The following is a 17350-nucleotide window of genomic DNA, read 5'->3' as shown; positions in this document are numbered from 1 at the left end:
GCATGGCCCCACTCAAATACCTGACGGCGAACTGTAGAGGGGACATACAGTCGATCAGGAGGTCCCCCACCGGGGTCCGGCTCTGCCCGTTGGGCATCCCGGATGACCTTAGATATTCCCCAGGTCACTGGGGCCGCAATCTGGGTCGAAGGGAGAATGGGATCAGGCTCTGTCTCCGGTCTGGTCGGCTCCCACTGTCTCGACAGGGCATCCGGCTTACCATTTTTGGAGCCCGGCCGATAGGACAGCGTGAAATGGAAGCGTCCGAAAAATAGAGACCACCGAGCCTGACGTGAGTTCATCCTCTTCGCTTGTTGGATGAACGACAGATTCTTGTGGTCTGTCCAAACAAGGAAGGGATGTTTAGCTCCCTCGAGCCAGTGGCGCCACTCGTCAAGGGCCAACTTGATGGCCAAAAGTTCCCTGTCTCCAACCGGGTAATTCCGCTCGGCTGGAGTCAGGCGATGCGAGAAGAAGGCACAAGGGTGTAGCTTCTTCTCAGGGCCCGCTCTTTGGGACAAAATTGCCCCAACCCCGACCTCAGAGGCATCCACTTCGACAACGAAGGGTTCCTCAGGATCGGGCAACTGCAAAACCGGTGCAGTGGTCAACAGAGACTTAAGCCTGTCAAAGGCTTGTTGGGCCGGCACCGACCATTTAAAAGGCCCCTTGCCAGTAAGGGCCGTCAAGGGAGCGGCGACTGTACTAAAGTTCTGAATAAATCGCCGGAAGAAATTTGCAAAGCCCAGAAACCTTTGCACTTGGCGGACAGAACTTGGAGTAGGCCAACTCTCCACAGACTGGATCTTAGCCGGATCCATGCGCAGGGCGCCCTGTGACACGATAAACCCCAGGAATGACACTGATGGGGCGTGGAATACGGACTTCTCCAGCTTGACGAATAAACAATGATCGTACAATAGCTGGAGAACCCGTCGGACGTGCCCTATATGCTCGTCAATGGATCGACTAAAGATCAAAATGTCGTCTAGATATACATAGACGAAACGATCAAGGGTCTCCCGTAGGACCTCATTGATAAACCGTTGGAAGACCGCCGGTGCGTTCATCAGCCCAAAAGGCATCACAAAATATTCATAGTGGCCAGTGGGTGTGAGGAACGCGGTCTTCCACTCGTCCCCCTGCCTGATCCGAATCAGGTTGTACGCGCTGCGTAAGTCAAGTTTGGTAAAAACAGTGGCTCGCTGGAGGGCTTCGAAAGCCGTGGCCATCAGCGGCAGCGGGTACTGATCCTTGATCGTAATGGCATTAAGACCGCGATAGTCGACACAGGGGCGCAAACCGCCGTCCTTCTTTGCTACAAAGAAAAACCCCGCCCCGGCCGGGGAGGAAGAAGGACGGATGAACCCCTGTTTAAGTGCCTCACGCACGTACTCCTCCATAGCGACCTTCTCCGGACCGGAGGATGAGAACTGCCCAGGCAAACGCGCTTAAGAGGCGCTGTGGAACTGAAAAGAATAAATACAAAAATAATAAATGAACGCGAGGCGCGAACCCCGGTCGCTCCGATGCTGGGCGTTCGCGCTACAGTCTCGCTACTCGGAGGATAGCAACAGCCCAGGCAAATGCGCTTAAGAGGCGCTGGGGGGCTGAAAAAGAAAAAGAAAAAAAATGAATGAGAGCGAGGCGCGAACCCCGATCGCTCCGATGCTGGGCGTTCGCGCTACAGTCTCGCCCACTAGAGGTTAGAGAGCTACAAGGCACAAAGAACAGATAAGCGTCTGGACCAAGCGTGGCACCAGACGCTGAAGTCCTGCTATTAGCAACAGGGGAGCTTAGCACAAAGCTATAAACAAACGGGCAGCGCGAGGGCTGAGCATAATCGCACCGCTTTCCCTAAGATGAAAGAAATGAAAGGACTATACCTCAGCAAAGCGCTTTACAATCCCGAACGACATAAACCACCGTTCGGGCTACCGTCTTTCCCTGTCAAAATGGGAGCGAGAGGACGTTCTCGCCACCGGGCTTACACAGGCCAACACAAACAAAGGTGCGACCCCCGCTGCTGCACACTGGCAGATTAAATAAGCCAGGTGCAGCTGCAGGCAATCGCCCTAATCAGCCGCTCTCCTACTAGAGGCCTTGCTGGGTTTGGGTCTGTAACGCCTCCTTCGCCGGGAACCCGGGGTAAGTTCACCAGCTACCGCAGGCACCCTAACAACTTCTATCTGTCTCACTAATTGCACTTGCAACCTTGGTGTTCTCTTTGATTCCCTCCTGTCTTTTGACTCTCACATATCTGCCATATCTAAATCTGCTCACTTTCATCTGCGCAATATCTCACGTCTACGTCCTCTTCTCTCCCGTGATGTAGCTGAGACCTTGGTTCATGCACTTGTCACCTCCAGGCTTGATTACTGCAACTCACTCCTTTATGGACTACCTGCCAAAGCCCTCCACCCCCTTTCAATGTATCCAAAATGCTGCTGCTCGAGTTCTGACTCTTTCAAGAAAATATGACCATATTACTCCAGTCCTGGCAAAACTACACTGGCTACCCATCTCCAAACGAATTCAATATAAAATACTAGTACTTACTTTTAAAGCTCTTCATGGCATGGCTCCGGTCTATCTATCTGATTTACTTAAAAGCCCCACCTCATTGCGTCGTCTTAGGTCCTCTGGCTCTGATCTCCTGGCAGTGCCCAGGTTCAGGCTCTCCACTATGGGTGGCCAGTCGTTCAGCTGTCCCTACCCTCATGTCTGGAATTCTCTCCCTCTGACCCTTCACTCTTCTTCTTCCCTGCCTCATTTCAAATCTCTTCTTAAAACTCATCTCCTTTCTAAACATTTTTCATAATTCCTCTGTGTGTATTTATGTTTTTTGTGTATGTATGTATATATGTGTATTTGTATATATGTACGCATACGCTTCTTTTTCAACTTTATTCGCCTATGTTGTACTGTATTATTATTATTATATATAATATTTTCTCTTGTAATTTTTTATGAATGGCAATGTAAAGAGATTTATTAAAATATTACATCAGTAATACAGTACTGGACTGTCTTCTGTTTTATAAAGACTGTAATAATGCTATATTTTGGTTAGGCAGGTTCACCTCCACCATCTTTTATTGAGTATGTACTGTATGTGTTTATGTGTGAAGCAGTAATATGTTCATTCAGGTTGGGACGGTAGGTAAGTAAAATGCAAATCAGGAAGCTGTAATTTGTAAACTGTCTTTTAGAAGTATGTAATTTAAAAAAAAGAGATGTTTAATAGTTTATCTTATCAACTTTATAGATTTTTATAAATGTATGCTAATACTTTACATGGTAACTGCAATACATTTAAAAAATATGGAACAAGGGAATTGTGAAATTAAAACTTTCTTTAAATGATCAGAAATACCTGTTGTGGATTTTTTCTGCCATGATTAGGTATAAATGGAACCTGCAGGAAAGGTTTTGTCTTATTATTAATGGTATGGGCATTCCTGTCATTTACTGAAAATGTGTGATGCATTATGAATATGACAATGGAGAGCCTGGACTGTTCTGCAGATCAAGTGTTATATCAAGCAAGAATGTGATAAAGTTCATGTTCACAGCTACAACAACTGGCGTCCTCAGTTTAAAATATACATTGTCTCAAAGCAACCTTACAACATCTATGACCAACAGATCAAAATACCCCTGTTGAGCAAGCAGAGAGCGACAGTGGCAAGGAAAAACTCACCTAAAATTACAAGAAGAAACCTTGAAAGGAACCAGACTCAGTAGGGACCTTCATCCTCCTTAGGTGCACTGGGGAATAATTTGAATGAATAGGATTTACACTAACCAAACATACACAGATCATACAGGTCAAAAGCAGGTGCAAATAATAGTTCTGTATTTATTTACATTTGTCCTACTGACCCAACCTTTTGGAAATGGGCTTGTAATTTGGAAACCTATGGCTCTGAATGTGGAAATTGTACATTCAGAGCATGTTTGTGGAAATTTGCCCCCCTTCAGTTTAATGAGCATTTGTTAGATCAGGCTCTGAAGTTGGACTAGAAGACCTGGCTCAGTGCTCTATGCAGGCCACTGGAGTTTCTCTACACCACACTTATCAAACCATGTCTTTGTGGAACTTACTTTGTACACGGGGACATGGTCATGCTGGAAGAGGAAACGACCTTGAAAACGTTGAAATCATATTAATTTAAATAAGTGATTATATATACACAAACGGGTAGCCACAATAATTATGAGATGTCCACATTCACTAAAAGCCCATGGTTTTATAATGGCATTTACAGCAAGCTCATGGTGAGGTGTCCACATACTTTTGGCCAAATGTGGGTATGTTGTACTTGGTTTTACCCTCAGATGGTGCCACAAGCTCAGATACTTTCTGTGTTTGTGTGTGATGACATTTGATCTTGATGACTCTAGAACACACACACACACACAGAGTGTATAAGTGGTGTTCAGACTGAACTCAGATCACTTTGATGTGGAATTAATGTAGAGAACATGTTCAACTCTTCACCTTCTACATTTACTGTAACATCTAGTGCTGCTGCTATATCAGGTAACACACATTATAGTAACACTATCAGCATTGTATCGTCATTTATATAAACAACTGCTGTGGTTAGTTTATCTAAATACTGCTGTTACCTTAATTTAAATTACATAATCGCTGGTAGATCTTAATTCTAACTGATCATGAAGTAAAAACTTAAATAAATTTAAATAGAACAGCATTTGAACGACCGTCTAAGTTTTTTTTCCACGCCTGTTTTCTGCCAAAACAAGCTTTCGTTCTGTTCTGCTTTATGATTGGCTAACAGCGCTGTCAGTTTTAAAGAGACTGACCTCTCATCCAATCCTGGCGCAGAAAGGCGGGATCTGTCAGAATACAGGTGGAAAAGAAGATTATAAAAATGAGTTGTTTAGATATTTTATTTAAAAATAAGTGATAAAAACTAATAAAATAAAACTTATTTCAATACATTCTGGTGTTTGTGGGTATTTAAATGATTAATTTTTATTTGACCCTTTGCTTCATAAATGCTTGCAAAACACGTTAAGACATGTTGAAGTGTGTAGTTCATTCAAAAATGTTTTAAAATGATATGTTAAATATTACCTTTATTTAATCTTTTAAAATACAAATGGTGGTAAATTAAGATGTATAAAAATATCTGCAGTCTGCTTCTAAACATGTTTTTATTATTAACATTACTGACCCCACAGACCAGTTTGCATTGGGAGCTATACAGGCCCAGTGTGAGCTGGACCAGGGGAGTCATAAGACTTTTCCCTAACTGCAAAGAATTGGCCGTCCGCGGGCAGTCCTGATCCAGCTTTGATGACCCTAATGCCAAGTTCACACTACACGACTTTCCAAGTCGTCAGGTTGCTGTACAGTTCACACTACACGACTGGATCTCTTGTAATCGGGAGTCTTTTCAGTCGTTGTGTTTTTCACACTATACGACTGATCGGCGATAGGGGGGTCACACACTACACCATCTATCACCAACTGGAATCGCAGGCGAGCTTCTCTGGTCTCCCAAACTACATTTTGTCACGAAAACAAACGTGAGAAGTGACGAGGGGTTAAATGATACCACGTCCAAAAATTCGTGTCAACAAGTAGCGAGCGATCAAAGTTTGTGCGCTGATGTGCAGCATAAAATCAAAGAGAAAAAATAAATGAATCTGAGTGGATTTGGCTACATGAACAGCAGGGATTGTTCTATAGTGAGTTGAAGGTTAATAAATATTTTTTGCAGTGCAGCATGGGTATTATGTTTTGTAGAGAACAATAAGATCAGAAATACTGTGTGTGTGCCGATGTATTCTGAACTATATTAAGCCCCTGTCCCACGTTTTTACAACTCCTCTTCTGCGTTTCCCCTCACCCTGTATCTTGCGTTCTCATTGGCTGTTCAACATAGCACTCATTGCCAGTTGGGAGACTCAGATCCAGATATTTGACATGCTAGAAATCTCTCTTCGGCAAGCCGCTCGGATCAAGTTGTTGAGTAGTTCACACACAGCGATTGAGAGCCGAGATTCGATCGCCGAGCAAACACCGAGTTGCTCCCGAGCCAGCAAATCTAGCGCCGACCAGTCGCCGAGCGTAAATCAGGGTAAGAATCGTGTAGTGTGAACTAGGCATTAGCTGACTTGATGCCTAAACATTATACATGCTGCCCTAATTGAGCCCTCATAGATTTTGTGTTTGTTTGCCTACTCCTTCTCTGTCTATAGTCAGCCCATAGTGGTCCTAAATGTGTGGGCCTCATGTGGACTTATTATGCAGACCTCATGTGAGTTTAGTATGGGTCTTAATCTAGAAAAAAAATGCATATATGGTTTCAATTCTAAATCACAGGAACTGTAGAAACAAATGTTTTTCATCAAATGATCAATTGTATCCCTGTTTTTTGCAAAATGCAATTGTTGTGTAGACTCAACATGGTCAATGATCAAACTGTGGGTACAACACAGCTCATGAATGTGACACTAATTATTATCTTAATGGTGACAACTTAAAAGTTTAAAATCTGGATCATGTATTAATATAGGGTATGTCACTAAATCAATCACCAAAGTGTCCTCAACTATGAACAACATACATGACAGCATAAGTATTGGACCTTTCTAGAACACAAATATCAGTTGTGTTGGTTAGAAAACAGTAAAGGGTTTATTTAGGATGTTTGGTTGCTGTTTTTCTCAGTTGCAGAACATTCCTACTGATCTCAGTAATAAACTGTGTGGAATTTCCTCAGTGATGGTGTAATGCTGTTGAAGCTCTTGTCTAACTACTTTCCTTGTGAACTCCTGCATGCTTTCTAAAAGTTCTAAATAATGGTCTAGACAAGTGGTTTCCACACCTTTGCAACTCTTGACCCACTGAACTGAATATAAAAACCCAGTGAACCTCAAGAATAAAACAAGTGGATCATTTTAGTGTTTCTAATATCTAATATAAACAATTATTTTCTAAAGGAATGATCAAATGCTGTTTATTAACTTGTTATTGATACTCGTTTGTCCTCAGAGAAAGATGTGGCATGAAAAGAGAATATACACCATCAACCATAACATTAAAACCACCTCCTTGTTTCTACACTTACTGTCCATTTTATCAGCTCCACTTACCATATAGAAGCACTTTGTAGTTCTACAATTACTGACTGTAGTCCATCTGTTTCTCTGCATGCTTTGTTAGCCCCCTTTCATGCTGTTCTTTAAATGATCAGGACCCCCACAGGACCACCACAGAGCAGGTATTATTTAGGTGGTGGATCATTCTCAGCACTGCAGTGACACTGACATGGTGGTGGTGTGTTAGTGTGTGTTGTTCTGGTGGTGGACTGAGAATAGTCCACCAACCAAAAATATCCAGCCAACAGCACCCCATGGGCAGCGTCCTGTGACCACTGATGAAGGTCTAGAAGATGACCGACTCAAACAGCAGCAATAGATGAACGATCGTCTCAGACTTTACATCTACAAGGTGGACCGACTAGGTAGGAGTGTCTAATAGAGTGGACAGTGAGTGGACACAGTATTTAAAAACTCCAGTAGCGCTGCTGTGTCTGATCCACTCATACCAGCACAACACACACTAACACAACACCACCATGTCAGTGTCACTGCAGTGCTGAGATGATCCACCACCTAAATAATACCTGCTCTGTGGTGGTCCTGTCAGGGTCCTGACCATTGAAGAACAGCATGTAAGGGGGCTAAAAAGGCATGTAGAGAAACAGATGGACTACAGTCAGTAATTGTAGAACTACAAAGTGCTTCTATATGGTAAGTGGAGCTGATAAATCAAGTGTATAGTATTTAGATGACTGTTTTAGAAGACTCAAAAATGAAAGATAATTTAGTGATTGTTTTTCAGAGAAGCTTGGTGGAAATGATGAGAACCAGAACGATAAAGAGGAGGACGAACTCAGACTGGTGCTCATCGGTCGGACAGGCTCAGGAAAGAGCGCTTCAGGAAACACCATCCTTGGACGACGGCATTTTCTGTCAGAGCTGAGATCGAGCTCTGTGACCCAGATCTGTGAGCAGGGGAGCACCGAGCTGCCTGAAGATGAAGCATCTGACCAGTGGAAAAAGATCATGGTAGTAGACCTGCCAGGATTTGGCGATACTCACCTAAATCCAGACCAGGTCCACACCGAAATCGCCAAGTGTGTGACCCTGAGTGCGCCCGGCCCACATGCTTTCCTGCTGGTCATGCAGATTGGTCGCTACACCGAGGATGAAGACCGGGCCGTCAATGAGATCATCCAGATCTTCGGGGAGTCGGCTCTACAGCGCCACACGCTGGTCGTGTTCAGCCGGGGTGATGATTTGGAAGAGACCGGCGCCGATTTGGAATCCTTTCTGAGTCGGGAACCTCCGGAAGCTCTGAGGTGTTTACTGGAAAGATGTGGGAGGAGATATCATGTCCTGAACAACAGGAGTCCATCAGACAGGGTGCAGGTGAAAGAACTGCTCAGGAAAGTTGAAAAGATGGTGGAGGAGAATGGCGGGCAGTGCTATACCAGCACCGTGTTTCAGGAGGCGGAGGCGGCCATCCATAAAGAACAGGAGAGGATGATGAGTGAAAGGTTAGAAAATGTGGAAGGGGTGATGACGTTGGCCAAGAGAAGAAAGACGGATGGAGAAGGAACGGAGATGGTCCGAATTGAAGAGCGAATCAAGACTGAGAGATCAGTTGAAGGATGGAGGTTGTTGAAGGAAGGGTGGCAGAAATGGAAGGATAGAGAGGGACGAAGGGGTAGACGTAGACTCGAATCATTCCGAACAGAAGCAGCACTTTCACCGAAGGTTCTAGAGCGAGTTAAAGTGTTAGTGGCAGCTGGGGCAACAGGGTTTGCAGTGGGGGCGGTTTGTGGTGCAGTCGCCCCTCTTGCTTTAGCAGCAGGAGCTTCTGTTGTTGGGGGTTCGATGGGTCTTGCTGCAGGTGTAGCTGGGAAAACAGCCATAGCTGTGGGGGCAGCTATGGGAGGCGTGGTCGGGGGGACAAACGGTGTGATTGTTGGGGCTGAAGCTACAGGCCCTGGGGAGGCAGCACTGGAGACTCTAGAACAGGTAGGTTTAATAGGGGTCGCGGTAGTGAGTGGGGCTGCGCTCGTAGGTGGGGCTTACTCTGTAGGTGCAGGGCTTGTCGGAGCAGGGCTTGAGGGCGGGGCGGTCAGTAGTGCTGCCCTTACCGGAGCTGAAGCAGTGAGCATCACCGGATCCGCAGCTGCAGCTGCCCCACAGGCACAACAGGCACTAGGGGGCGCTGTAGTTAATGCTATAGCAGCTACCAGAGCAGAAACCACCAGCCGGATTTTATCAGCGGTCACAGAGTTTGGGAAGGCCGCAGCAGGAATCGCACTAGCAGGGGGGTTAGCGGTGAAAGTGGTGAAGGAAAAAGTTTGCTCAGCCGCCGGATACACGGAGAGAAAGTCGTATGAGATCTACTGGAACAAATGAGGTGTTGAGTTCACATCCATATTAAATGGATTATATGCAGTAATTGCCTTATTTCTACACTAGGTTTATATACACCGATCAGCCATAACATCAAACCACCTCCTTGTTTCAACACTCACTGTCCATTTTATCAGCTTCGTTTTGTAGTTCTACAATTACTGACTGTCCATCTGTTTTTTTACATACTTTTTGGCCTGCTTTCACCCTGTTCTTTAATGGTCAGGACCCCCACAGGACCACCACAGAGCAGGTATTATTTAGGTGGTGGATCATTCTCAGCACTGCAGTGACACTGACATGGTGGTGGTGTGTTAGTGTGTGTTGTGCTGGTATGAGTGGATAAAACACAGCAGCGCTGCTGGAGTTTTTAAATACCGTGTCCACTTATTGTCCACTCTATTAGACACTCCTACCTACAGTACAGGCCAAAAGTTTGGACACACCAGCCAAAAGTTTGGACACACCTTCTCTTCAATGTTTTTTCTTGATAATTTTTATTTTCTACATTGTAGATTAATACTGAAGACTTCCAAACTATGAAGAATTATGTAGTGAACCAAAAAGTGTTAAACAAACCACAATATGTTTTATATTTTACCAACTCTACCTCTGCACAACCCAACTGATGGTCTCAAACACATTAAAAAAGCAACAAATTCCAAAAATTCACTCTAGACAAGGCACAAACATTCATTGAAAACCATTCCAGGTGGAAACCTAATAAAGCTGGTTAAGAAAATTTCAAAGAGTGTGCAAATCTGTCATTAAAGCAAAAGATGGCTACTTTAAAGAATCTAAAATATAAAACATATTCTGGTTTGTTTAACACTGTTTTGTTTACTACATAATTCCATATGTGTTCCTTCATAGTTTGGATGTCTTTAGTATTAATCTACAATGTAGAAAATTTAAACTTTTGGCCTGTACTGTAGTTGGTCCACCTTGTAGATGTAAAGTCAGAGACGATCGCTCATCTATTGCTGCTGTTTGAGTTGGTCATCTTCTAGACCTTCATTAGTGGTCACAGGACGCTGCCCACGGGGCGCTGTTGGCTGGATATATTTGATTGGTGGACTATTCTCAGTCCAGCAGTGACAGTGAGGTGTTTAAATACTCCAGCAGCTCTGCTGTGTCTGATCCACTCATACCAGCACAACACACACTAACACACCACCACCATGTCAGTGTCACTGCAGTGCTGAGAATGATCCACCACCTAAATAATACCTGCTCTGTGGTGGTCCTGTGGGGGTCCTGACCATTGAAGTACAGGGTGACAGCAGGCCAAAAAGTATGTAGAAAAACAGATAGACTACAGTCAGTAATTGTAGAACTACAAAGTGGAGCTGATAAAATGGACAGTGAGTGTAGAAACAAGGAGGTGGTTTTAATGTTATGGCTCTTGCATTTGTTTACTCAAAATATTCTGCTTGATTCTCAGCTTGGATGAATGTTTATCTTGTCAATTGAGGAATAACATTGGACCGATAATTTCACAACTGTATATCTTAACTATGAGTCCAGGGTTGTTCCTACAGTATGTAAGCACACAAATATACATTATTAGCATACACACATTTGGAAGCAGTCTGTCGCTGGGCCCTGGCGGGTTTCTGTACAGGCCACTGAAGTTCCTCCACACCAAACCACGCCTTTAAGGACCCAGACGTCTGCACAGGGACAGTCATGCTTAAATGCATTAGCATAAGGTTGAAAACATCTGATTTATTTTCTATCATTTACTTTATATAGCTGTTAGCAATGATAGCAGTGGTCAGGAGTTAAGAGGGTTGTCCAGATACTTTTGGCCATATAGTAGATTTCAGAAATATTTCATATTTCTAGCATTTCTCTGTTTTGCACTTGAGTTTTATATTCACAGCTTAATTAAAGCACTTAACGGGGTTTGTTGATGAAGATTTAATCACATGTTGAATTATTAGATATAAAGTGCATTAGCGCTGGTGTTTTTTATTATCAGTGTGTGATTGAACAAAATTTAATTCAACATACTGTATTTTATATGATTCAAGGCTTTTGCACATTCATAAACACATTTGTACTTGAGCGAGTTGATTATTCTATATAATAAATTCTGTCATCATTTCTGCATCATTTCTGTTTAACCTGTTTCTGTTGAACCCGGATTCTAATAGTTTGGTTTACTAGGGGATCAGATACATTAAACAATATTTTGCTGTATGATGTCATACATGACGGTGGTAAACACAGAATGCAACAGAACAGCTTTGAGATGTGATAGGACGGGTTGTGAAATACAATCACGTCAACATGGATCAGAATCTCAAAGAAATGCTTTACATGTCTGATGGAATCTACGGCACTAAGAATTACCGCTGTTCTGAGAGTAAAGCGAGTTCCTTCCCAGTAATGAAGTGCTCAGTCAGTCTATATACACGGGGCAAAAGTATGAGACCACTAATAAATATGCTTTTGTTTTACATTTTTATTTTATTACAAATTATAAGATCAGCAGAACAGTTTGAGTCAAAAGTTGAATTTTATATAAATGTACATTAATTTCAGAATTCAAAGTTATAGGAAAGGCGAGTTTGTTTATATATCATGTTTCATACACAGGTTATTGAAAGTGCTTTACAAATGAGAAAATACAAAGTTAATAATTAAAGTTTAAATAGATGAAAAAACAATACAAAATAAAGACATGATTTAACATGATTAATACATTGAATGTACCGAAACAGATTAAAATATATAAAATATACTGTAATAGTACATTTACAGCCATTCACCTAATATTTTACTGAGAGTAATGCTTAAAAAAACACTAAAATGAACTAAACCTAGACTAAATTTGATATAACAAAATGAAAATATAAAAATAAAAGTTGGTGTCCATGTGGCAGTGGCAGAATGCATGGGTGAAAAAAGATTCCGCTAAGGGAGGACCTTAACTGCAATCAGGGATCCCCCAGCAGCGGAAGACAAATTGACTACACTAATTTGGGGGGGGGGAAACAAGAAAAAAATTAGAAATAAAATAGAAAAAAAATTAAAGTAATTTTATACTGTCAAAACTATATCACTGGTATATTCTTATACAGTACACTCTCAGTATACTGGTGATAACAAGAACTCAAATTAATCAAAAAGCTTTTTTCATAAAATGAGATAAAACAATAAAAATATGAGTTGAAATTATTAGGATTAAAACTTAAAAAAAAGAAACTAAATATGTTTTCAAAAGTAACTGATGTGCAAAAAAACATTAACCGTGTCAAACTTTCCATCTAGTACAACTACTGTAAAAAGTAACAAAACATATAAAACATTTGGTTTTTACAAAAAAAAAATAATAATAATTTCAAATCTAAATTAATTAAATTTATTTCTGAGTAAATTAAAATGAAATGAAACTGACTGAAGTTAAATCTATAATACATTTACATTTTTGGTATTTAGTAGACTCTATTATCCAAAGCGACTCACAGTTGTGACTATATAATCCAAGCAATTGAGGGTTAAGGGCCTTGCTCAAGGGCCCAACAGTGGCAACCTGGTGGGGCTTGAACCGGCAACCTTCTAATTACTAGTCCAGAACCCTAACCGCTAAGCTATCCCTGAGTTCTACTGGAGTTTTTCTACCATTTGATTTCACCAAACGCTGATCACCATCATTCAAGATTTTTTCCTGACCACATTCCTTCCTCGAAGATGATGTCCCCCACTGATGTCTCCTTCCACTTTTTAATAATGTGTTGGACAGTTCTTAACCCGATTTTAGTAGTTTTAGCTTCTCCTTAGATGTTTTCTCTGCTTGTTGCATGCCAATAATTTGACCCTTCTAAAACAGATGAACATCTTTTCCACGACCACAGGATGTGTCTTTCCACATGGTTGTTTAACAAACGAGAAGCTACTCACTGCATCAGTTAGGCTTAAATAACTTGTTGCCAGATGAAACATAATCATCCATGCAGTAATTATCCAATGGGAGGCTCTTACCTATTTGCTTAGTTAAATCCAGGTGGTGATTTTTTTTTTTGGCCAGGCAGTTTATATTACATATTGTTATACAGGTATGTTATTGCACCTTTGTATTGCACTTATTCAGGAGGAAGGTGACGGAATATAAACTGTTTATAAATAGCTGTCTTTTTCAAGTGTATGTAGTAGTGTAACGGTACTGTCACCTCACAGCAAGAAGGTCCTGGGTTCGATCCCCAGGCGGGGCGGTCCGGGTCCTTTCTGTGTGGAGTTTGCATGTTCTCCCCGTGTCCGCGTGGGTTTCCTACGGGTGCTCCGGTTTCCTCCCACAGTACAAAGACGTGCAAGTGAGGTGAATTGGAGATACAAAACTGTCCATGACTGTGTTTGATATAAGCTTGTGAACTGATGAATCTTGTGTAATGAGTAACTACCGTTACTACCAACAGAAACGCAGACCATGACACTCATCCAGGAAACGCTAGTTGGTAGAAGTGCGTTTTTAGTCTAGATTTAAAAACAGAAATAGAGGAAGCGGCCCTAATGTCCAAAGGTAGACTGTTCCACAACCTCGGAGCAGCAACTGCAAAGGCTCGATCACCTTTGAGTTTTGACCGTGACCGTGGCACAGCCAAGAGCAATTGATCGGATGACCTAAGAGATCTAGGAGAACAATAGAAATGGAGCAAGTCTCTTATGTAAGATGGTGCCAATCCATATAAGGACTTAAAAACAAACAGAAGAACTTTAAATTGGATCCTGTAGCTTACAGGAAGCCAATGGAGAGATGCCAGGACCGGGGTAATGTGGTCAAACTTCTTTGTACCTGTGAGCAGACGTGCCGCTGCATTTTGGACTAGCTGTAACCGAGCTAATGAAGACTTACTTATACCCATATACAAACTGTTACAGTAGTCTAGGCGACATGAAATAAGTGCATGAATTACCTTTTCCAGGTCTTGTGGTGACAAAATTGATTTGATCTTAGCAATAGATCTAAGGTGAAAAAAGCTGCTTCTAATAACAGAGTTTATTTGTTTATCGAATTTCAGGTCAGAATCAAATATTACCCCAAGATTCTTTACCTGTGATTTCACATAGTCTGACAGTTCCCCAATGTTTTCTATTAAAGGATCTGTATATTTGGGAGAGCCAAAGAGAATAACTTCTGTTCTATCCTCATTCAGTTGAAGAAAACTATTTGCTAACCAACACTTAATCTCTTTCAATCATTCCTTCAGGTGTTTAAAAGAGCACAAATCGGTTGGACGCAGGGGGAGGTACAGCTGGGTATCGTCGGCATAACAATGAAATTGAATACCATACTTCCTGATGATTTTCCCCAAAGGAAGCATATATAAAGCAAACAGTACCGGCCCCAGGATAGATCCTTGAGGAACCCCACAGCCAATGGTAGAAACAGAAGAAAAGAAATAACCGACATGCAAGGACGGATTAAGGATAGTCTGGGCCCCTGGGCAAAGAGTTGCCCAGGGCCCCCCACCCCCACCCCACGCCCCCCCCCCTCCAAAAACATAAATAAATTAATACATTAAACAACCTGTCAATAACTAACCCTAACACAAGAATCTATTTTATATAAGTTTCTTTCTACTCTTCTTTCTTGCAGTCATCCACTAATTCATCAAAATTAAGTCAAGGAGCCATGGTAAACGACTTCTATGGAAGTCAAGAGCCCCATAGCAGGGGCCCTCGTGATCAAGGGCCCTCTAATGGTATGCCCTGCTCTTCTCTAGGGCCCCCTGGTAGGGGCTCTCATAACCAGGGCCCTCCAAAAATATGCCCCCCTCTTTCCTAGGACCCCTAATAGCCAGAAGTCGAAGTCAGAGCAGTGCCACGACGCTTCATCCATTTTCATAAGGGGCCCAAAAGCATGGTTAGGGCCCAAAAGCATGGCTAGGGCCCCCAAAAGCATGGCTAGGGCCTGTTAGGATAAATCTTTTGTTCAAAAGGTCCTGAAGAAAGCAGTCGGGAAGTCCAGAAAGTACTCTTTAAAACACTTTATTAAGTGTAAAAATAATCTGTGAATATATATCAGAGCTAAGCCGGCCGGCGCTCCTTACTCCTGCAGTCTAGACACACCACGTAAGAAAGAGGCAGATCTGAGCCCGCCATCCCTTTTTTTAAACTAGTCTAGGCTCCTCCTACGCCGCTGCTGTTGGAGCCAATGAAATGTGCTAAAAAGCCCCGGGCTCCGCCTCCCCCCTTCGGTATGAGTCAGGGGGGGGGGGATCCGGGTCACGGCGTCATTTTGAACAATAGACCATGTGGTCTGGATGTAATTTATGTTTAATAATGATATGTTAAAAACCTAACAGGCCCAAAAGCATGGCTAGGGGCCCCAAAAGCATGGCTAGGGTCCCCAAGAGGCCCTGGGGTCAAAGTCCCTAATAGTCAGAGGATCCTTAAAATGGAGGGCCCTCGGAAATAAAAATATATTGTATCATAAATGTTGATAGGCATCGCAAAATGTTTTGGGCCAGGGCCCCCCCGGGGCCCCCTGACCTCAAGGGCCCCTGGGCGCTGGCCCCACTGGCCCGGTCAGTAATCCAGCCATGCCGACATGTACTGAGAAGGTCCTATTGCAAAGATAAGACTTAAACCAACTCAGCGCTGCCCCCCTAAGGCCAACCACATGCTCAAGATGTTGAATGAGCAAATTGTGGTCAACAGTATCAAAAGCGGCGGTAAGGTCTAATAAGACTAAAATAGCACACTTTCCTGCATCTGCAGCAAGCAGCAGGTCGTTAGTCACCTTTAGGAGGGCTGATTCTGTACTATGAAAAGGTTTAAAACCAGACTGAAAAATTTCAAAGATGTCATTTTTTGTCAAATGAGCCCACAGCTGTGAAAGCACCACTTTCTCCAACACTTTAGAAAGGAAGGGTAGTTTTGAGATTGGTCGATAATTATTAAGTATAGAGATATTAAGATTATGTTTTTTAAGTAAGGGCTGCACAGCAGCATGCTTAAAACACACAGGAACAGTACCAGAAGATAGACAGGCATTTATTATAGTCAACAGAGTAGGACCAATTGTATCAAATGTTTCCATAAGGAGGGAAGTGGGGATAATATCACCAGGAGAGGTTGTGGGTTTCATGCAAAAAACCACATCTTTCAATGCAGAAAGAGAGATGGGCTCAAAAAGATAGAAGCTATCCGAACACCCCAAATTTGGATTATATTTAATTTGATTGTCTCAATTTTCCCCATGAAAAACTGCAAAAAATCCTCACAAATTTTAGAGGACTCGACAGGGTAACAAATTGGTGGATTTAGAACAGAGTTAATAGTAGTGAATAAAACTCTAGGTTTGTTACTGTGCCTAGATATAATATTTGAAAAATAGCTTTCTCTAGCCAGCCTAGTAGCTTCTTGAAAAGCAAACAGGCAGCTCTTTAAAATCTCAAAAGATACCTGAAGCCTGTCTTTCTTCCATTTCCGCTCTGCTTTCCGACACTCTTTTCTAAGGATGCGGATATTATCATTTACCCATGGCTGATTGGGTTTACCCTTAGCCCGCCTGGTTGTGAAGGGAGCCACAGAGTCAAGGATGGATGAGCAGGTGGAGTTAAACATGGTGACCAATTCATCAGCAGTTGAATTAGATAAAGGAGGCACATTGCACTCTAGAGGGGACATCTTAAGAAAAGATTCTGAGAAAATGCTTGCTGTAGCAGAGTTTATAGGCCGATAACGACAGCTTGTAGCTCTGGTGCCGGTGGCTTGCATTGGCAATGTGATATTAAAAAAAAACTGATTTATGATCAGAAAACCCAACATCCTCGATTACAGTATTATTAATAGGAAAACCATAAGATAAAACAAGATCAAGAGTATGACCGAGACTATGAGTGGGACCACTGATTGACTGTACAAG

General features: G+C 42.5%; 1 protein-coding gene across 1 annotated transcript; it reads left to right on the top strand.

Moving 5' to 3' along the window:
* The first annotated feature begins 4440 nt into the window (after positions 1-4440).
* LOC134334859 (GTPase IMAP family member 4-like) lies at positions 4441-9700 on the top strand. The gene is made up of 2 exons (XM_063017330.1): positions 4441-4546; positions 7886-9700. The coding sequence occupies exons 1-2, from the start codon at positions 4489-4491 to the stop codon at positions 9475-9477; spliced, it is 1650 nt and encodes a 549-aa protein (XP_062873400.1). The 5' UTR covers positions 4441-4488; the 3' UTR covers positions 9478-9700.
* Positions 9701-17350: the final 7650 nt, after the last annotated feature.

This window comes from Trichomycterus rosablanca, chromosome 2 (assembly GCF_030014385.1).
Source record: "Trichomycterus rosablanca isolate fTriRos1 chromosome 2, fTriRos1.hap1, whole genome shotgun sequence".
Classification (NCBI taxonomy): Eukaryota; Metazoa; Chordata; class Actinopteri; order Siluriformes; family Trichomycteridae; genus Trichomycterus; species Trichomycterus rosablanca.
This window is presented reverse-complemented; position numbering and strand designations above follow the sequence as displayed.